The sequence below is a fragment of the Ostrea edulis genome, chromosome 10 (assembly GCF_947568905.1).
Source record: "Ostrea edulis chromosome 10, xbOstEdul1.1, whole genome shotgun sequence".
Classification (NCBI taxonomy): domain Eukaryota; kingdom Metazoa; phylum Mollusca; class Bivalvia; order Ostreida; family Ostreidae; genus Ostrea; species Ostrea edulis.
In genome coordinates this window covers 45,293,941-45,316,858 of record NC_079173.1, presented here as the reverse complement: position 1 = coordinate 45,316,858, position 22,918 = coordinate 45,293,941, and the positions used below count along the sequence as shown (strand labels likewise).

General features: G+C 36.0%; 1 protein-coding gene across 1 annotated transcript in view; it reads right to left on the bottom strand.

The window, feature by feature from the left end:
- Window positions 1-22,918, bottom strand: part of LOC125672770 (A-kinase anchor protein 9-like) — a 125,523-nt gene that overhangs the window by 5,230 nt on the left and 97,375 nt on the right. Inside the window, exons 2-7 of the mRNA XM_056151562.1 lie at window positions 5,517-5,799; window positions 4,062-4,268; window positions 2,680-2,918; window positions 2,467-2,549; window positions 1,383-1,770; window positions 232-380 (exon numbers count right to left, since the gene is read on the bottom strand). Of these exons, the coding sequence (XP_056007537.1) occupies window positions 232-380; window positions 1,383-1,770; window positions 2,467-2,549; window positions 2,680-2,918; window positions 4,062-4,268; window positions 5,517-5,799 (1,349 nt within the window). The remainder of the gene's footprint in view (window positions 1-231; window positions 381-1,382; window positions 1,771-2,466; window positions 2,550-2,679; window positions 2,919-4,061; window positions 4,269-5,516; window positions 5,800-22,918) is intronic.

The following is a 22,918-nucleotide window of genomic DNA, read 5'->3' as shown; positions in this document are numbered from 1 at the left end:
ATTTTACTTTTATTTCCGCATTGATCAAAACTAAACACAAAATCTGCCAATGTAATGCAGGACATTTAATATGGGCCAATTTTGTCACTGTTAATTACTTATGCTAAGCATGAGCTTTCTGTAAACTGATTTTCTGAAAAAATCTAATTTACTATATTATTTGCATAATTATTTAAATACGAGTCAATGAAGTTTGCCTGTAAGGAGATTTGAATCCGGATCTTCACTCACCAGAATCCATTCCACTGAGACGCTGTTGTAGATTTTCTAATCGACTGATGTAGTCATCATGTAATGATGAAGGTTCCGTGATTCTCACACGACGGACGGGCGACGATGAGGAGACAGGATTTGATGGAGATGAGGAGGCTAAAATTTTTCTACAATTGTCACAAATATATTTCAATTAAATTAATTTCAAGATCATTAAAGTTGATCAAGGACGCTAGCTCCTTAGGTTTTGTACACAACATACAAGATATGCTACAACTAATAAAGAACTACTTGTAGAGGAGATTTTAAAACTTCCTACATTTTATTTAACCCCTGAGATATCTAATTATTATAAAGACACACCGTCTAGGGACGTTTGTCAATAATACCGTTTTTAGCGAGGATTCAATTTTGGCAATATTACCGACAGTGTTGAATCACTCAAATTAAATATTGCTAATATTTAGTACATATCAGAGATGTGTCTTTATTGGAATGATAAAGCTGCTAAAATTAGCTCTCGCTAAATATATACACATACTTTATGAATTTGTACTATGTCAGAAAACTTTTATGTAAATGTCAACTTCTTTGGCCCAATGGTTCTTAAGAAGATTTTCCCTGTATATAGCTTTCATGTAAATCTTAGCTCTTCTGGGTCAGTGGTTCTTGAGAAGATTTTCCCTATATAATTCTATGTAAAACTTTGATCCCCTTTGGTGACCCCTACCTACCTCTGGGGGCCATGATTTGAACAAACTTGAATCAGCACTATGTCAGGAAGCTTTCATGTAAATGTCAGCTCCTCTGGCCCGGTGGTTCTTAAGAAATTTTTTTTTAAATGACTTCACCCTAATTTTGCATTTTTGTGATTATTTCCCCTTTGAAGAGGGCATGGTCCCTCATTTGAACAAACTTAAAAGCCCTTCACCCAAGGATGCTATTGGCCAGGTTTGGTTGAAATTGGCCAGGTTTGGTTGAAATTTACCCAGTGGTTCTGGAGAAGATGAAAATGTGAAAAGTTTTTGCCGAAGACGACAGACAACGGACACATTTTGATAAGAAAAGCTCACTTCAGCTAAAAATGCAATATCAAGATATGATATTGCGATATCTAGATTTGAGATTGTGATATCTAGATTTGAGATATCGAAATAAAGACCACTTACCGTCTAGCACCTGAATGTTCCCCTGAGGGGTGTGGTTTGCTGCTGTAATCTCTAGTGGGAGGAGTGGTATGAACTGAGAAGTTTCCATTGGCATAGTAACTCTCAGAAACCCCACCCACTGACTGATAAGGTGAAATTCCATTGGTTATCCCACTCCCATTGACATGGTAACCACTTGAAGTGCCCCCTAGTGGGTGATTAGGAGTAGCTCCATTAATGATGCCTCTTTGGCTGACACTGGAAGACAGATAGGGATGGCTATATGGCGATGATTGTGTGTTGAGATGGAAGGGCGATGGTGTGTGACTGCCGAGAGGTCCGAAGCCACTCAAGCGTGACGGGGTGTTGATGCGGGGTGGTGAGTAACTGTTAGAATCTGGTGTGTATCCTGTAAATAAAAGCAACATGTGGATGTTACCACACTGAAAGTGGTGTTATGTGTCATACCTCGGTCGAGATTTGTGAGTTATCTCCTTTCTCTTCCATGTTATGATAGAATTACACACAATTTCATTTACTAATTTTTTTAAAAAAAATATTTCTTTCATGAGGTGAATATATTGAAACACATAAATTTATTATAAGGAAATAAAAATCTTCCATTGAACTTCATTCTTTATATGGAATCTGGTGCCTAAGAGGAGTAAGCATATTCTATCAAAATTAAATTCTTTATATAAAACATGGCTGACAAAGGGATATAACTCCAAGAAAATCATTCATTGTGCAAATTTGAAAAAAAAAACAAAAACCAACATTGGATATTCATGTAATTTTTTTGCGAGATGAAAACGTGCAAATAACAAACAGTGATCAAGCCAAGAATCCTATGAAGAGCATAGAATTTTTAGCAAGATTAACACAGACCCCTGGATATACCAGAGGTAAAATTAGGTGCCCAGGAAGAGTAAGCATCCCCTGTCAACCGGCCAGATCCACCATGAGCCCTGTATCTTGATCAGGTAAATGGAGTAATTCATAGTCAAAATTAGCATGTGAAGAATAACCAAACAATTGATGTAAAAAATGTCAGAGAGCATTCAGCCTGATGACAAAAGAGTACAACATGTTTGTGTTCGTTCACCTTGCTGTAGGTCGACCGTCCCTCCCATCACTGGGGAACCCACTCTTGTGGCCCTCTTCCATTTTCTCACCAGATAACGCATCCTGTTGACAACAAAATAAAAATTAAATAGATCCCCAAAAGATGTAGAGTCTAAGCAATGCTGAAATTCTGAAAGTAAAAAGTCAGAGACAAATGTAACTGTACGTATGACAGAGGGATGACAACGCTAACCTCGACACAGCCACCATGACCCTGGCGGCGCTCCGGAACACGGTGTAAGGTCTACGGTGTCTGGCGGTCCTGCGGAGATCTTCCGGTGATGGATAAACGCCCATCCTGGCGATGAGTGCCAGTGTCGTTTGCTCGCAGTCTTGGAATCCCCCCAGTAACAACAGGAGGTACTTCTTCTGGTAGACCAAAGCCTTACGATAGCTGTCCGCTCTCAGGTATTTTCCATACAGGCGCTGGATCTAAAAATAGAAGTAAACACTGGCATCTAAAAACAGGATTCAGACTTGAAAATTCCCAATGTTCTTTGTCAAAACTAGAAAGGAAGAAAGTTCGTCCTAACATGATTGATGCCCCCTGCATGTTGTATAAAACAATCCTGGTCCTAACATGACTAATGCCCCCTGCACGTTGTACAAAACAAAGCTTCTTATAACATTATAACCCTTAATGTTGTAGAAAACAAGTCTATGGAAACCAAATAGAATCAGAGCTGTCCAAACATCGACTACCGCCTCTGAGTAACAAAGAGATGTCCTTAGGACACCGATACCCCCCATGTCTTACCCTGACCCTGTGTAACAAATAGAACTGTCCAAGGACACTGATACCCCCTGCATGTCTTACCCTGACCCTGTGTAACAAATAGAACTGTCCAAGGACACCGATACCCCCCGCATGTCTTACCCTGACCCTGTGTAACAAATAGAACTGTCCAAGGACACTGATACCCCCCGCATGTCTTACCCTGACCCTGTGTAACAAATAGAACTGTACAAAGACACCGATACCCCCCCCCCCCATGTCTTACCCTGACTCTGTGTAACAAATAGAACTGTCCAAAGACACCGATACCCCATGTCTTACCCTGACCCTGTGTAACAAGGACACTGATACCCCCCATGTCTTACCCTGACCCTGTGTAACAAATAGAACTGTCCAAAGACACCGATACCCCCCGCATGTCTTACCCTGACCCTGTGTAACAAATAGAACTGTCCAAAGACACCGATACCCCCCCATGTCTTACCCTGACCCTGTGTAACAAATAGAACTGTCCAAAGACACCGATACCCCCCGCATGTCTTACCCTGACCCTGTGTAACAAATAGAACTGTCCAAAGACACCGATACCCCCCCCCATGTCTTACCCTGACCCTGTGTAACAAATAGAACTGTACAAAGACACCGATACCCCCCCATGTCTTACCCTGACCCTGTGTAACAAATAGAGCTGTCCAAAGACACTGATACCCCCCATGTCTTACCCTGACCCTGTGTAACAAATAGAACTGTACAAAGACACCGATACCCCCCCCATGTCTTAACCTGACCCTGTGTAACAAATAGAGCTGTCCAAGGACACTGATACCCCCATGTCTTACCCTGTCTCTGTCTGCGTCTGTGCCATGTCCACTGTCAACAGCTCGACGCTCCCTTTCCAGTCTGAGATCTGTCCGACATTTGTCCAGTTCCTGTTCCGTCTGATTGAGGGTGAGTTGCAGAGAGAGCCGTTCTTTGGCCCATGTTGCACGGGCTTCCAGATGTCGGTTTTCCTGATCTGTCAGATTCTCTGTCAGATCGTGTCCATTCTACAGAAAATAGCAGTTTAGAACTTTCTAACACATTCTTACATCCATCTCGCTTTATCGATAAAACTGGATTTCACCATCAGTTGATATTTGCTTGCTGTTTTCTGCCCTATTGGAGAATTTTTCACAAAAGTAGAAACATGATCAAATTTAGGGCTATAACAGATGATTCCTACACCCTATCAAACTGTGACCTTGAGTTTTACATTCTGATACAAACGACCTGTGACCTCCGGATTTTACATTCTACACAAACGACCTGTGACCTCCGGATTTAACATTCTATACAAACGACCTGTGACCTCCAGATTTAACATTCTACACAAACGACCTGTGACCTCTGGATTTAACATTCTATACAAACGACCTGTGACCTCCGGATTCAACATTCTACACAAACGACCTGTGACCTCCGGATTTAACATTCTGATACAAACGACCTGTGACCTCTGGATTTACCATTCTACACAAACGACCTGTGACCTCCGGATTTAACATTCTACACAAATGACCTGTGACCTCCGGATTTAACATTCTGATACAAACGACCCGTGACCTCCGGATTTAACATTCTATACAAACGACCGGTGACCTCCGGATTTAACATTCTATACAAACGACCTGTGACCTCCGGATTTAACATTCTATACAAACGACCTGTGACCTCCGGATTTAACATTCTATACAAACGACCTGTGACCTCCGGATTTAACATTCTATACAAACAACCTGTGACCTCCGGATTTAACATTTTGATACAAACGACCTGTGACCTCCGGATTTAACATTCTACACAAATGATCTGTGACTTCTTTTCAAATTTATTGTTTAATCTTTAGATTTACATGCCCAATGTCTGGTTCCTCTTTATCTAAGATCTACATATCTGATGTTCGGAACCCCTCTGTTTGACATCTACGAAATTATTTGATGTTCAGAACCCCTCTGTCTAAGTTCTACATATCTGATGTTTGGAACCCCTCTGTCTGACAACTACATATCTGATGTTTGGAACCCCTCTGTCTGAGTTCTACATATCTGATGTTTGGAACCCCTCTGTCCGAGTTCTACATATCTGATGTTCTGAACACATCTGTCTGAGATCTCCATATCTGATGTTCGGAACCCCTCTGTCTGACAACTACATATCTGATGTTCGGAAGCCCTCTGTCTTACATCTAAATTGCTGATTTATCTGAGAACTATGTACCTTAATATTTGAAATGGATCTGATTGAATACTACATGCCTGGTGTTCGGAACCCCTCTGTCTGTATCTCCATATTTCCTCCTCCAGTCTCCCTAATGTGTTGCGTAGCTCCATCTTTTCTTCCGTCAGTCTTGATACAAAGTTTGGTAACTCAGAGTTGTGATGTAGCACCCGTTCATTTACAGCTTGAGCACTTGGTCGACTCATGAGATTGTCTGTGCCTACAGACTCGAACGCCAGGGGCATCCGCGTCTGTTTCAGTTCACTGAGCAAGTCTTTCAGAGATCTTTCCAAGCTCTGGACATTTACAGAACCCTGCACACTGAAACAGAATTATCATAGGATTAAACTTTCTTTTTAAAGAATTTATTGATGTGAAAACTTTGGACATTTTACTCACAAAATGAATAAAAATGTGAAGTGTTTAACACTTTTATGTTAAGAAAAAGAATGTTTGATTCCTATAATTCTAGTTCATTCCCTGTATTATCAATTGTCAGAAATTTGAATGGTTTCCCCGCACTCATCTTCTCTAGCCAAGGGTGACAATACATGGTGTTCCTCTTTCACGGTGTATCGGCTAGCGAAGATACCCTGCACTATGTTATTTGTTTTCAGGTGCGTTTGTATATATAGCAATTTTGAATTTATTGACGATGTATAAATTCTCATTTGCTTTATTTTTGTCCAATGAAAATGATTGTAATAAATACCATTGGAATTATTAAATTCAGTAAACATTGACAGAACCCTGCACACTGAAAGATTATATGACATTTAATCTCACACTAACAGAGTCCCTACAGTAAGATAAGATTACACTACAACACCAGCATTCTGGCCTTGATTTTTCCAAATATACGGAGGTAAAATTCTAAACTTAAAGGGACTGGTTCACGATTTTTGAAAAAAAAAATGTTTTTCATTTTTGATGCTAAATATAAAAAATATATCTAATAAATGTTGACAGACACAATTTTGACCTTCAGAATGCAAGAATGAAAGCAATATTTCAGCCCTAAATCTGTGTTACGTAAACAAAGACTCGAGTCTTTTCATGTACATAAACAAAACAGTGAAATGTTAATTCTGTAATATAAAGCATCTTAATTTTGCATAGTCAAAAATTTTAACTTTTAGATGATACAATTTACTTAAAGAATGCTTGAAATGTGAAAGATATAATAAACTTAGATCGATATCCATTTCTTTTGAAAATTTTGTAAACAATAACATACCGCAATCTTTGTTTACAAAACAAATAATAAACTCTCTAAAATGAGCTTCTGTGATAATGTATAACCTTAATTCTTATGTAAGATCTTTTAAACACATTAGACAATAGATTTTGATCATTAAAAGTGCAAACAAAATTTGAGGGGAAATCGTGAATCAGTCCCTTTAAAGGACACATCTCATGTTTTCAAAGTATACAACATTACATGCATTTTGTCTTCTTTATGCTTATAGTAATTAATTCTAATAGTTCGTTCGCCGAAATTTTGTGATAATTAACCACAATACACAATGGGTGTCCGGGTAGCGCAGAGGTAGCGCTCTCGCTTCTTACCACTGCGACCCGAGTTCGATCCCCGTGATCGGCAGTGGTTGTAGGTGAGAGGGTATGGCGGTCGCCTGCTAGGACATGTGGGTTTCCTCCGGGTACTCTGGTTTCCTCCCACATAAATGACCCCCTAGCGCAAACATATGTGCATCAAAAGGACCCCATTGGAAATCAGCTTTCGAGCTTAATGGGTTATCCTTGATATCTTATGTATGTATGTTTGTATGTATGTATGTACCGAATAAAATTTATTTATTTTATTTATTCATACAGACTTAAATCTAAGCCCCGATTTCAAAAAAGTCAAGTTAATTAGGTAGGTAGTCACGTGGTGCAGTGACGTCACATGCGCCCTTCGGATTGTGAAAGTACTGTGAGATATCATTAAAAACTCAACTTTTAGGGGCCTAATTCATTTACCATGGGCAACATTTAAATCGATGTTGACAAATTGTCTGAGTTTTATATGTGTTCGCCAACAGTGCACACATATAACGATGTAAATACCCAAATATAACGAGTAAAGCGTGTATGAAATCGGCAATATTGTGAGTAAATAATGTTTACATGGGTCGCTGTCTACAAACTGTTTGGTAATGTTATTCCTTTATACATCTGTAATTGGCGCTGTTTTTCTAAAATAAACAGTGCAATCATTATTTATTTTTGGATTAGACAAATTATGATACGTTAAATTGTTGACAACTAGGTCCTAGGCCAAGCTATTGTCACGGGTGCATTTCGGAAAGAAAGAAAAAGACAACATACACACAAATCAATAAAAATATTCAAATTTAAAGTGGTAATTACATTATTTTATTTTGATAAAGCAATCTTATTATCATTTTTGAATTGTGATCTGCACGTCTATATGAAGTTTGTATGAAGTGGGAGCACGGCATTATAGCCTACTGACACACTCATCAATAAGGAAATAATTTTATAATTCAATTTAAAGTTAGGAAATACAATATTCTATTACTTGTATAATTAAAAGTTCAATTATTTTGTACAGTATCTTTATTTTTGTGTGTAAATCTACCAGTGGGTAGAAGTTACATTGTATCGTTGATATATGTTGTTACAAGGTGAAGGTCAGTTGATCCGAGTGTGTATTGAATTTGAAGAGCAAAACAGAATGTATGCTGTAGGCCTACCAGTGTCTATAGCTTCGATATATCCATTTTCTCGCGGTTTATCCGGATCTCTATCCAAGCGGCGTTTGAAAAGGTGACTGGGTGTGTTTTTTAAAGATAAAGTTCTTGCTCCAACAAAAAAAATTACCCATGTCTTTTTTCTCGTACTTTCCTTCGAAAAATTGAAAACTACTCAGTCTAAATCCTTTCTACTGACAACTGATACACCCGAGCACGGCATAAAACATCTTAATGCATGATTATTTACAAGCCGTTAACGTGATAATTGGTTTTTTGTCGATTAAATCTAATCTGTTTATGAACTGGCTGATAGATGTTTTCAAACCCGAGGACGCATATGGCGTCACACATAATGGGGCGTAAACTAGCGAAAGAAAATATGCATATCACAAGATTTGAATTTAATCACTTTCAAACTTGAAAACTACGCAAAATATTTAATTTAAAACACATTTAAAGTAGTTTAGGGCATAAAAAGAGTTAATTTTGCTGAAAAAATGAAAAAGTTTAAAAACATGCGTTGTGTCCTTTAAGTATGAGATTTTACTCAAATTTTGATTGCTCAAATAACAGGAAACTCGAGCTTAAGTTTGAGATTTTTTCTGAGCTTGATACTGTCATATCTGACCCCGAGGAGAACTGGTCCTGATATTGTAAGATCAGATACCGAAGGCTCTGACAGATGCTCTCAAGCTGAGTCTTGTAAACGCTTCAATGATCCTGATCCTCATCACTGTCCTCCGACTCTGCGTGTTGATGGGAAGTGCGTAATTTTTCCTGCTGCAGTTCGCGGTCCGTTTCCATCTCTCTCTCTCTCTCTCTCTCTCTCTCTCTCTCTCTCTCTCTCTCTCTCTCTCTCCTGGAGGTCATCTGATCCTCGAGATCAAGAATGCGCTGAGTCAACCACTGTATCTCTAATTCATTATCATGCTGAAAGAGCACACTCTTTGTTTTTCACAAGTTTAATGTCGATAACCAATTTGATATAGTTATATATCATAATAATATTTCACAGATTCAATGCCTATAACCAATTGAACATACGTATAACATATTCATATTTCACAGATTTAATGCCAGTATCCAATTTAATAATATTATATCATATTCATATTTCACAGATTTAATGCATGTATCCAATTTAATATACTTATATCATAATCATATTTCACATATTTATTGGCTGTATCAAATTTAATAAAGTTATATAATGAAAGGTGATTAAGATAACGAACATTGATCAATTTCATAACTCCTATAAGCAATACAAAATAATTGTATTTCACGACATACCCATATCTTATATATATAGCTATATCATCATCATATTTACCGAGTACCCCTATCGCAAACTAATTCATGCAATTACTGTCATTATGTTCCGATTTATATACATCAATGGAATTTACAGGAGGTTTTTTTCCGGCAATTTCCATGAGGCAGTCTGTGTTTAACTTAGATTTGGTTGCTTTATAAGCGTGTCCCAGTAACTCAGAGCCTCATTGACATCACGATGCCTCATTCACCAGGATAGGACTGGAAAATTCTCTTGTGGGACGTTAAACAACATACAATCAATCCAACACTGACAAAACTCAGGTGACCTATTGCAATTGATTTTGTCCGTCGTCATCTTTGGTTGGTTAACAATTGAACATTTTTAACTTCTTCTTGATAACTATCATTCGATTTGTTTTCAGAAGTACGAACCATCTTTGGTACAAAGGGGACATAGATTGTAAATTTTAGGACTCCAGCGCTCCTGGGGCATTAGGGGCGGGTTAAAAACTGCCGGAAATTGACATTTTTTCAAAATCCTCTTCTCAGGAACCGAACATGTGTAAAAAAATTTTTTAAAAAAAGAATAAACGCATGGCGAGGTAGAGCAGGAAGACCTCTACCAAGATTGTAAATTGCATGATCCATGAGGTAGGGGTCCTGACCATAGAGTGGGGCCAAATTTAGTATATAGTGTTTATGTGCAAAACACTTAAAGGTCATAGGAGACGGTTTTTAACAATGTCTATTGTCTCCACAATTATCAACTTTCTTTCGTAGACTCATCATTAAAATGCCTTTTTTAAAATCCATAACAATATTAACTTAAAGATATTGAAGTGCAAAGGTACTCGGAATTTAAAATTGTTACCCGATTATCGTTTTTGATTTACTGAATCTGTGACGTCATAAGAGACCACACTCAGATTTGCGAATCAAAACCACACCCATAGACGATTTATTCGCAACTGGAGGAGTTTTTCAATGGGAAACCATCGACGATTTTTTATCGGAGGACGAACAAGATTGGAGATCGATCAAAGTCCTATTCATTCCTAATCGGTCGATGTATCCCTGTGAGCTCGAAATAAAACACACCACAGGGTTGTCCACTTCTGCTTCATACTTAGATATTTTATTGAAAGTAGACATTAACGGCAAACTGACAACTCAACTGTATGACAAACGGGATGATTTCAGCTTCTCCATCGTGAACTTTCCATATTTATGTAGCAATATTCCATTATCACCTGCATATGATGTTTATATCTCTCAACTGATTCGATACACAAGAGCTTGTTCTGCGTATGTTGAGTTCTTAAATCGAGGCAAGCTACTGACAAACAAGTTGATGGTACAGGAGTTTCATCAGTCTCGATTGAAAACAGCATTTCGCAAATTTTATGGTTGTTATAACGATCTAGTTCGTCGATACAACCTATCATTGGGTCAAATGCTGTCTGACATGTGTCAGACCGATTGTTGGGGCGTTTTTGCACACTGATTTTGTCTACGGATAACTCCGTTTACCTGATCGGAATATAGGGCTTATGGCGAGTGTGACCGGTCGGCAGGGGATGCTTACTCCTCCTAGGCACCTGATCCCACCTCTGGAGTTTTCAGGGACCCGTGTTTGCCCAACTATCTATTTTGTATTGCTTGTAGGAGTTATGACATTGATCACTGTTCGTTATCTTCACCTTTCCTAATAGTGACAGGTTAGTGATAAATGTATGATAATTTTAAAGTACAATCTGTGATGACAATAAGAGAAATAGAGACATAGTTATTACTTGCAAACCCCATGCAGACACACATCTTTTTTTTCTAAAAAAAAAAAAGGATGGGGGTTCAAGTTGAAGGTTGATTGACAAAAAAGGTGGGCACCCCCATCCCTCTTTTGTTTTATGTACCCATTTTGTTTTATGTACCCAAGTCCCACCCTGACTCTGATATATTTTATAGCCAGATCGGAATTTCTTTTGCACACATCATGAGGGCTGTAATTTGAATTAACTTACATGAGATTTTACATGTATCGTGTGCAGCTATTTTAGTTTAACTCGTGAATATTGTAATAAATATAAGTGGCTACTTAACATTCTTTTGCAATGAAATGTGCGACATAGAGTTGTCCTAAGGAAACCAATACCCCGGCAGGCCTTACCCTGTCCCCTTGTAACAAATAGAGTCCCAGATAAGAAGATGTTATAGGGTCTTTGTTGGGCCAACCGCACTCTTCATGTTTGGCCACTGTTGGTATACAACACTGAACTGGTGGGAATTTGTTCAACGGTCCTTAATCAGACCAGCCTGATTGCTCAATATTGGCTCAATATCTTTAATATATTTGACTCACATTGGGTCACTGTTTACATTCATCATTGAGCCCTTATACATACACGTTGCTCTTTGGTGGCCCAATGTTATAAATGATTTCCAAGTTGGTCCTTAATTGTATTAACACGTTGCTCATTGATGACTCAATGTTATAAATTACTTGCATGTTGGTCCTTAATTGTATTAACACGTTGCTCACTGGTGGCCCAATGTTATAATGATTTCCATGTTCGCCCTTAATTGTATTAACACGTTGCTCATTGGTGGCCCAATGTCGTTCCGCTGACCCTAATACATACATGTTGGATCATTGGTGGCCCAATGTTATAAATGATTTCCATGTTGGTCCTTAATTGTAATAACACGTTGCTCATTGATGGCCCAATGTTATAAATGATTTCCATGTTGGTCCTTAATTGTAATAACACGTTGCTCATTGATGGCCCAATGTTATAAATGATTTCCATGTTGGTCCTTAATTGTAATAACACGTTGGCTCATTGATGGCCCAATGTTATAATGATTTCCAAGTTGGTCCTTAATTGTATTAACACGTTGGCTCATTGGTGGCCCAATGTTATAATGATTTCCATGTTCTCCCTTAATTGTATTAACAGGTTGGCTCATTGGTGGCCCTATGTTGTTTCCTGGTTTAATTGGATATTGACCTTTACAAATGTTTTATTTCCTTTCATTACTTTAAAAGAGCTAGAAAATGAAATTCAAATATCTTTTCCATATGCACGGTCATATTCATAAGACTTTAAAGTAATAGATCAACAGAGTATATGCTGCTACAACCAGACAAAAGTATTTGAGCTCGATTGAGAATAATTCAGAATTTAGAGATATATTTTTTTTTAGTTCATACATTTCAAATTTCAAGCATTTCAATCTGTCAACATCTCTCTCAGCCTCTTTCCTCCTTTTCTTTTTAGTTATTTTCCCGTCCTCCGTCTCTACATAACATAACACAGTCGTCCCTTTATAGTGGTTTATATCCCCTTGTTGGATATCTTTGACAGAACACAGTCGCCCCTTTATAGTGGTTTCTATCCCCCTGTTGGATATCTTTGACATAACACAGTCGCCCCTTTATAGTGGTTTATATCCCCCTGTTGGAGGAATCCGCTGTTGCACAGTTTCTTCAAACACTTCCTGAAAATGTATTTACTGTTACTTATACACTAATGTTTTTATTTGCAGAATATGTTTTTCTCCAAAAGTATTTTTTTAAATCTAAATACGTACATAAACGCACTAAAGATGATGACATTATCCAAATTCTTAAATATAATAAGATATAAGTGAGCAAGCATTAGTTTTGGTACACATGTCTGAAAGATTATTAAAATTACTGGTAGGGGACTTTCTATGTAACTATCGAGTATTTACTCTGATTGACTGCCTTTAAAGAGAATACTTGGAGAGGTTGCTCTTCTTCACTACAATTTCAGAAAAAAAGTTATCATTTTAAAGTCTGCCGAAACGAAACGAAACCATATTGTATAACCGAACTATTTTAATTATAATTATTGAAAATGGTATCTCAGACCCCTGTGAAAGTTACCACGTATAAATAAGAGTCGCCTTCCCTTTGATGTGTAGGTTTTCGTGTAAAATTATACAAAGTTTTAATAGTCGGAAGGGGGAGGTGGAGTAAACACAAAGTAGATATCCGAAGTTGATGAATTATATATACTATGGACAGTTAGTTTCGGATCCAGAAATTTCAGAAAGGGGGGCTACAGTCTCACAGGTCAGAGGTCTGGGAAAACACACTAAACGATCGCCGGCGTTGGATCCGCCTTTGGATGAAAGGTGAAGATAACGAATAGTGATCAATATCATAACTCCTATAAGCAATACAAAATGGGTAGTTTGGCAAACATGGACCCCTGGACACACCAGAGGTGGGATCAGGTGCCTAGGAGGAGTAAGCATCCCCTGTTGACCGGTCACACCCGCCGTGAGCCCTTTATCTTGATCAGGTAAACGGAGTTCTCCGCAGTCAAAATCAATGTGCCAAGAAATTTCCAGGAGTCTAGGAGGAGTAAGCATGGGTATGTGTTCCTGTTTTCTTTGTAATTTTTGCTTCAATTTTCCATTTTAGCAAAACCCGAAATATCCAGGTTATTGTTCGACTTACTGCATATCAATAACACTTTTTGATAATGAATGTATATACATCTTACCTAATTGTATTCACATAATACGGTATACTAGTTTTTTTTCCATTATTGAAAGTACTCGCACCTCAGCAGTGAGAGATGGAATAAGAGGTTAAACGTCTTTTTGATTTCCCCTTCCTCGGACACGAGCTTTTTCAAACAATGCGTGATGCTAACCGATGGGCCACTTAAAAATGTATCAATCAACCCGAAAAACTACATCAACAGGGAAGATAATTTCAGTATTATGTGGTGACTTCTACAGGGACCTGAGATACCATTTATTGCACAATTTGGGTTTACAATCTCTTTTGTTTTGTTTCAAAAGATTTCGTTTCGGCAGAATTAATTCGTTTCGATTTCGTTTCGTATTTTACAGATACCCAATATTTCATCTTTACGGAATGTAATGCAAAACCATTATCAGTTTGTGCGATTCTATGGAGTGTAGACAATCTCAAAGCGAAATAAAATATTCCATTCCACTTCTTTTCGTTAAGAGTTCATCTACGCATTATGATGAAAACAGTTTTGCCCCTGATTCTTTTTCCTGGGGGTTAGGTTAAAGATTTCTTTGGGTTGTAAGTTTTCTGTTTTGCTACTTTGCAAGTCTCATTTCTTAAATATATTCGTATGGCCATTCTATTTTGACGATACAATGATTGCACACAAGAAGTTTAAGGGTGAAGGGGGCGTAAACATAATGTACAAATCCTTGTTTTCCTTCTTAAAGTGTAAATAAATTAACGAGATTAGTCGCTATCATTATAAAACCAGTCTACTACAATGTGCATCCGATGCTTTATAAAACTCATTCGACTGTAAGTATAAACCGTTGTACAAGCTATAACTATATATAGTTCAAAAATGAAATACACATTTTCACTAAATTTTGCATTGATCAAAATTGCATTGCCGTGGTCAACTTTCCATATTTATGTAGCAATATACCATTCTCACCTGCAGAGGGATTTTATATCTCTCAACTGATTCGGTACGCAAGAGCTTGTTCTGTGTATAGTTAGTTTTTAAATCAAGGTAAGCTACTGACAAACAAGTTGATGGTACATGGGTTTCAACAGTCTCGATTGAAGTCAGCATTTCGCCAATTCTATGATCGTTATAACGATCTAGTTCATCAATACAACCTATCATTGAGTCAAATGTTGTATGACCTGTTTCATACCGATTGTTAGGCCGTTCGTAGTACACTCATTTTGACTACGTTTAGAAAACTCTGTTTACCTGATCAGTATATAGGGCTCACGTTTTGCATATAATCCATAGTCAAACTTTTATTATCTATTTTGCCCCCATACTGCTGCCAGGGTTCAGGATTTCAACAAACAAATGAATTTATTAATCAAGAGGCCATATTTCCCATTTAAATTCTAACTTCACCTGAACCAAAGAGTTTTTCTGTTTGAAGGGTGTCTGGTTTCCATCTGTTTTTCTGTTTGTTCGACTGTCTAACCGTCCGTCCGCCTGTAAACTTTTCACATTTTTCACTTCTTTTCAAGACCCACTGGACCATTTCTAACAAAACGTGTCACTAAGCATCCTTGTGTAAAGGGGATATCAGGTTCTTCTTAAATGAAGAGTCACACCCTCTTCCAAGGGGATATTTTAAAAGAATTAATGAAAAATTAATGGTATTTTTCAAAAAATCTTCTCAAGAACCACTGAACCAGAAAAGATCAAACTTCTGTGAAAGCTTTAATACACTAGGATAGATTCACGTTGTTTTAATCCCCGAGCCCAATGCAAGATCACAATAAACAAATACAGTTTTATATAGGAATATAAAGGAAGACTCTTTAAAACTCTTCTTCTCAAAAGGTGCAAAGCCAAGATCATAGGTGGTCATGCAACGTACAGTTGAAACATTCAATTTATATCGTTGATGTTTACATAAATAAATTATTTAAGTATTATGTTTACACTGAAACAGTATCTAAATGTAAATGCTTATTAGTGCGTATTGAAATCTATCAACATGTCCTTCATGGGATTTTGATCACGTGATCAATTCATATTTACAGCACGATAAATGTTTTAAAATTACACCTATTTCTCAATTAAATACTCCCAGGAACTGGTGCAACCAAACTGCATCAGCCAAATTTTACAAAGGTAAATGAAACTATACTACATTTGAATGTCAGCGCTGGGAGGCAAGAAGATTAGCAAGTTTACCCTCATATTGTTGTTTTTATTGCAAAAACAGGTCTGAATTTTCTATCTGTAAGGCAACCTTTATTTGGGAATGCTGAAGGAATTTGCCAATAAAGCTGGTTGGGCTGAAAAAAGTATTATCTTGGGAGTTTATATTGTTAAACGTTTTAATATAAAGGAATTTTCTTTCAGTGTCATAAACTATCGAATACGCATACTTCATTAAAAATAGTTTGATATCTGAATAATTGTATATTATGTTATTTGAGATATCTAGCTAAAAGTATACATATGCTAAAAGTCATCATTTCACTTTGTAGTTTAGTTAATGGGCAACAAGTCCCTCCACAACTACCAGTGGAAGTGGGGTTTTTTTTTGCCGCCAGCGATTCCACTTTTGGACAGAGAGAGGAAAGTCTTGACCTTATTGCTGGTAATTACTTCCATGCAATATAGCTTGTTTTACCATTTTCAACCACATTAGTTATACAGTATTTTCCAAATTGCTTTATATAGTAATATAAAGATATAATTTACATCACATTTACCTCGCATTAATTTATAGATGTATACATTTGAGATGTAAAAGAAAGATTTAATTCTCTTTCTCTTGCCTGCATGGGAATCAAATCTGTGTCTCATATAAAAACATTGGAAATTAAAATAGATTTAAAAGATTCCTAACACTTTCATTGTACCACAATCTAAAGTTTATTTCTTTTTTGACGACCAAAATGCACCATCCTCTTCCATTCTGGAAAGATCTATGAGCGGACTCCAGACTGTGGTTTGAGACAAGAAAACTTTCCTAGAAGGAAATAATCTCACTTTAGCATTGATTCACTTAAAAAGCATGCATAATACCTTAATCAATACTTAAAGATGTTTTTTTTTATAATCTTCATAGGGATCTTTCTGAAATTAATTTGTAAAGGGGGAACAAGGGGATTTGCATTCTGAACCGAGTTCCACAAGTTTGTGGATACTGTCAATAAGGATTGTAGACAGGACAAGTGGAATAAATTGGAGGAAAGGGAGGAGAGAGAAATTGTGAAATATTTGTCATAACTTTTTTAATTAAGATTTTATGAAGGCAAGTATTGTTCATTGCATGGTTGTGTATTTCTTGTTCAAAACCATGTGCAATTATTGATTTACTTGTTACTTTTAAAGACGTAGGGACAGTTTCTACAGTCATGTGGCCCAGAAAATAGATGATTTCAGTAGGAGTCCCAAAATCTGGCATTCAAATAAGGAATATATAAGCAAATTCAAAGTACGTTTAATATGATCCAAAATTGCTTTGTGTTGTATGATAGGAGCGTGAAGTTGGCATAAAATTGCCAAAATTGTAAAAATCAATGAAAATTTTCATAAATTCAGGATGTTTTCCTTTCAGAAAACATACAACCCATGAGTCGAGCAAATTTATATTCATATACATTTTTCATCTTCTCTTAATACACAATATATATTAATTTTATTTTGCTCGGCGGATGGGCACACCGTTTCCTAAGCAATAATCTGGATGAAATTTAACAGTTATCAAGCTCTTTTTGAAAAAAGGCGGGAAAAACTCTTATTCATGACGTAATAATGCTATAACATAAGAAATAACTTTTAATGAAGTTGAGATACTATACTTGTCATATATTTAACTTATTCAAAACACAGATCAAGCTTGATTCAAGACTCCTTTAAATCAGATAATTTTGGGGGGCCTTTTTATGTACACAATCGTACCTTGTTCTTTGATATGCTTTTTATATGTGTCTGAATGAAACAGACATTTAGCACAAAATATTTGTATCGACAAGTGCAAATCTTGCCTGGTCTTCTTTTTGGGGAAAATCTCACATTTCAAATGCGAATCCGTCTTTCATGTTGATTACAGAAGTTATGTAAATATGCACTATTAAATATGTTATTTGTGTTCGTCGAAGTCGTTCCATATCTATAACATTGAGATAGTTTAAAGAAAATTGTGTAATAACTTTTTTGTGCTTTGCATTGATTATTCAATTGAAGTAGTTGCAGAACGAATAGAATAGAAATACTTGATTTCCAGCATGTGTATATTACATAATTTAAATACACACACATATCTCATATGATTTATACATGATATTCCTTACATATGATTCTCGTACAATATATTAGCACAACATACACATCTTGTATCCCTAGGGTATGTTCTGGGGTTCGTGTTTACTCAACTCTAAATTTTGTATTCCTAATAGGATATATGAGATCGATCATCGTACACTAGATACATCACAAACAATAATTGTGAAAGTTTTGTGATAAAAACATTTTCACATACCTGGGTTCATTACATTTTTTTTTTTAAAAATATAGCCTTAAGGACGACGAGCCCTATTCGGATTTCCATGCTTCTGAACATAAGACTACGAATAATCCTTGAATCAGACTGCTGTGTGTATGCACAATTAGTTAGAATAAACTTTTCTCAATTATTAAAACTTTACTTCTTAACACGTTTTTTTTTTACGAATATTCTTATCAATAATTATTGTCACTGTGTGCATATTAAATGATTTACGACATACACTGGAAGCTTAATGTTATTTCAAAACAGACGAGATTGGCTGTTAAGTTTACAACCGATCGCGTACAAGTGAACAGTATATCTTGAAAATGCTTTCAGTAAAACATCATGGAAATATCAATAAAGTTCATGTTGAATAGTGAATAAGATTTCTTTTGCAGAAAAAATTATGCCCGTCGTCTAGTTGTTTTCATTGGTATTTCAGATATTTGTATTCAAAGTTCAAGGCGTATTTTGAGGATCTCATTAAATATGACGATCCGACAAGTTGACAACACACCAAAGAGTTTAAGATTATCCTTATGGTTAGCACGAGTTCAGAGCAATCAGAGGGTCTGTAATGGTTGACAATTGTTTCATAAAATTGCGCAATAGCGTGGCTCATGTTGAATGAATTGTTGATCCCTCATAAACGTCCGTTAGTGATGACTTTATTATATGTTTTACAACATATACAAGTATAAACTTTCAAAAATTGCAGTGGGAAAACTTTGAAAACAAACATAGATATTGACTCGATACATAAGTTGGTTCTTATTTTAGTGTGTAGGACACCATATATCTGGTGTTGTCAGGGATCCGTGTTTACCCTGCTCTCGATATTTATAATGGTGTTATGTTGCTTCACTATTTGTCATTATCAGTTGGAACTTGCTCAAAATAAACATGATAAAATCCAATAAAAGAACAAGATTGCTTCTACAAATTCAGTCAACTTGGGAACGTCGAATACCCGTGTACAAGCATAAACAACCATCATCATATCAAGGTAGTTCCACCATCCGTTAACAGGTGAAGATTCTCAGCTTGAACTCTATCGATAAAGAAGTGAAGTTTTGAAGTTAGAAGATACATATTTCATCAACTATTCCAGGTATGTGACTTTGAATTCAGTTATGTATAATCTCTGCAAAATAATGAAGATATCTTTTTTTAAATATCACAATGACTATATTGTTTACAAACTTACAAAACTGTTATGTTGCGAGCCGAGAGTTAAGAAGGAAAAGTGAAGATAGCGAACAGTGATTTATTTCATAACTCTTATTCGAAATGTAAGATTTAGATTTAGGCAAACTAGTAATCCTAAACATACCAGAGGTGGAATATGGTATAAGTATCCCTTGCAGACCTGTTTCAGTATTTATTCAATCTTGTAATATAAGAGTTTAATTTTGATTTAAAATCATTCCAATATTGTTTTCGGTATTGTTTTTGTCAATTTTCACTACCCCGAAAACCTCTCATCAACCTTTATAAAATCAGAAATAATTGTATATTAATTTATTTTACTTTGTAGTTTTATCAACGTTTCTTTCAATATTTTTATTTCCTTGTTGTTTGTTTATTTATTTATTTTGAAGAAAGTTTGATATAAGGAACGGTGACCAAAAATTCCAAACTCTTGGTTTATCTTAGTAAAAATTCAATATTCTGAATTGTTTTCCTATGGTTGGTTTTATTATGCAGCAAAGGTATAATGTATTAACGATTGATTCGTTCTTTAATCAGATGGTAAATTTTAAAATATTTTGTTTCTTTACTGGTTATGTTATTTTGAAAATTCCAAAACAAATTGTTTTGATGAAAGGCCAAGATAACGAACAGTGATCAATCTAATAACTCCTATAAGCAATAAAAAGTTGATAGTTGGGCAAATACGGAACCCTGGAAACACCATTCATAGGATCAGGTGCCTAGGAGGAGTAAGCATCCCCTGTCGACCGGTCACACCCACCGTGAGCCCCATATCCTGATCAGGTAAACGGAGTAATCCGTAGTCAAAATCAGTGTGCCAAGAACGGCCTAACAATCAGTATGAAACACGTCAGACAAAATTTGATCCAATGATATGTTGTATTAAAAAACTACTATAAAATTGGTAAAATACTGACTTCAATCAATTTATCTGTTGTACCAGAGAACAGTTTTGCCCATTGTTACCATTTTTTCTGGTGTCGATTCATTTTCAAAACATTTTGCGAAAATTCATTTTTAAAAAAACAATCCATATTTTTTTTTATGCATACATAGGATAATATTTAATGACCAGGCTAATGTCGTCATCTTCGCCTATGAAAAATTGCCGTTTTGCTGAGATATGCAGTACTTTCTAAACCCAAACTATTTTATACTTGAAATTAAATTATCTATATTCACCATGTTTAAGTCACCTTTTTCATATTCCTTTGTAATACGCATTTCTTTTTTTTTTTTACTTTATAAACAGAACTTTTTCACAGGAATTAGATTTCATAACAATTATTCGGCCAATTGGAATCAAATTTATTGTTGTCGATTGTATTTATATTTATTAAAATAAAAGACAATACAAGAAATGAAAGACACCTCTTCTGTTTCATGCTTAGACATTTTATTTAAAGTCGATATTAACGGCAAACTAACAACTCTACTTTAAAACAAACGGGATGATTTCAGCTTCTCCATCGTCAACTTCCCATATGTATGTAGCAATATCACATTATCACCTGTATATTGTGTTTACATATCTCAACTGCTTCGATACCTATTCTATATGCAAGAGGTTGTTCTGCATATTGTCAGTTTTTGAATTGAAGAAGTCTACTGACAAATAAGCTGGAGGTGCATGGGTTGTGACAGTCTCGTATAAAGTCAGGATATCGCAAATTATATGATCGCTATAAAGATGTAGTTTGGCAACACCATCTATCATGGGGTCAAATGCTATATGACGAGTCTCATGCCGATTGTTAGATCGCTCTTGGCAAACTGATTTTGACTAGGGATAACTCCGATTACCTAATCAAGATATAGGGCTCACGGTGGGTGTTACCGGTCGACATGGGATGATTATTCCTCCTAGGCACCTTATTACATCTCTGGTATGTCCAGGGGGTCTGTATTTGCCCAACTCTATATTTTGTATTGCTGGTGGGAGTTATAATATTAGTCACTGTTCGTTACTTTCACCTTTCATTAAACAAATGAAAAAGGCATGCCTGAAATAAATAAATAAATATATATGATTCAAAAAAGCAGGAAACTATACAGTTCAATAAAAAAGCAGGAAAATATACAGTTCAATAAAAAAGCAGGAAACTATACAGTTCAATAAAAAAGCAGGAAAATATACAGTTCAATAAAAAAGCAGGAAAATATACAGTTCAATAAAAAGCAGGAAAACATAACAAAACTATATTTTAGGCTCGAAAATCTCTTTCAAAATATGTCCGTCAAAATGTTCTTATTACTTACTTTTCATTGTAGGAACAAACGATTAAAACGGAAATGAGTTTTGTCGAATTTACCAGAACGTAATCTATTGTGTTTTAGAGATGAATATCGTATCCATTCTTTTTAAAATTACTGCGCTGATGAAAATTTTAACAATGATAAAATATATTAGTAATAATAATAATAACAATGCTTTATGAAGAGAAGGTAGCCCTATTAATACAAGGCATTATTCTTCCCCGGGACCTTCTGAAATACAAACAATATAGGCCTACACATAGCGATACGCACAACCAAAGATAAACATAATTTGTAATGATTATATGCATTACAAAATTGTATTTACGACAAATATGGATGCCATATTCATGGTATAGTATAGGTACATGTAGACCTAATACACGAGGGGAGTAAAGGATTGGGGGGGGGGGGGGTAACGAAAATGCATCCATATATTTTCAAATACATACACATGTATACAGAACATGTATTTAAAAATAACGACAGCAAATTATAAATGTTTCCATATTTCTTCTAAAAACAGACAGTCTGATTAAAATCAAACTCTTTTCGCTCAATATACGGACAGGAGCGACTGTCCATATATCGAGCGAAGTGAGAGGTTTGATTTTGATCAGACTGAGTAAGAGACGGTGATAATTCTATATCTAACGGTGCCTCATTAGATACATCTATAACGCCCGAGTATTGAAGAGCGTTTTTGAAACAAAATTGTTCGATGTTTTGGTAAAAAAAGATTATAATTTAATTCGGGACGCATGGAATAGGAATCATGAGTTTGAAAAAAAAAATCTCGTAGATTTTCAGAACTCATACCATTAAAAGTTTTTTTTTACAATAGAATACACGTAATTACTTCACGTTTAACCATCTTTAGTCTAACTTTTCAAACATGGACTTCGATGGCTATGGTCATGATTGATTTAAATACACGTTAGTTTTAGATAGTT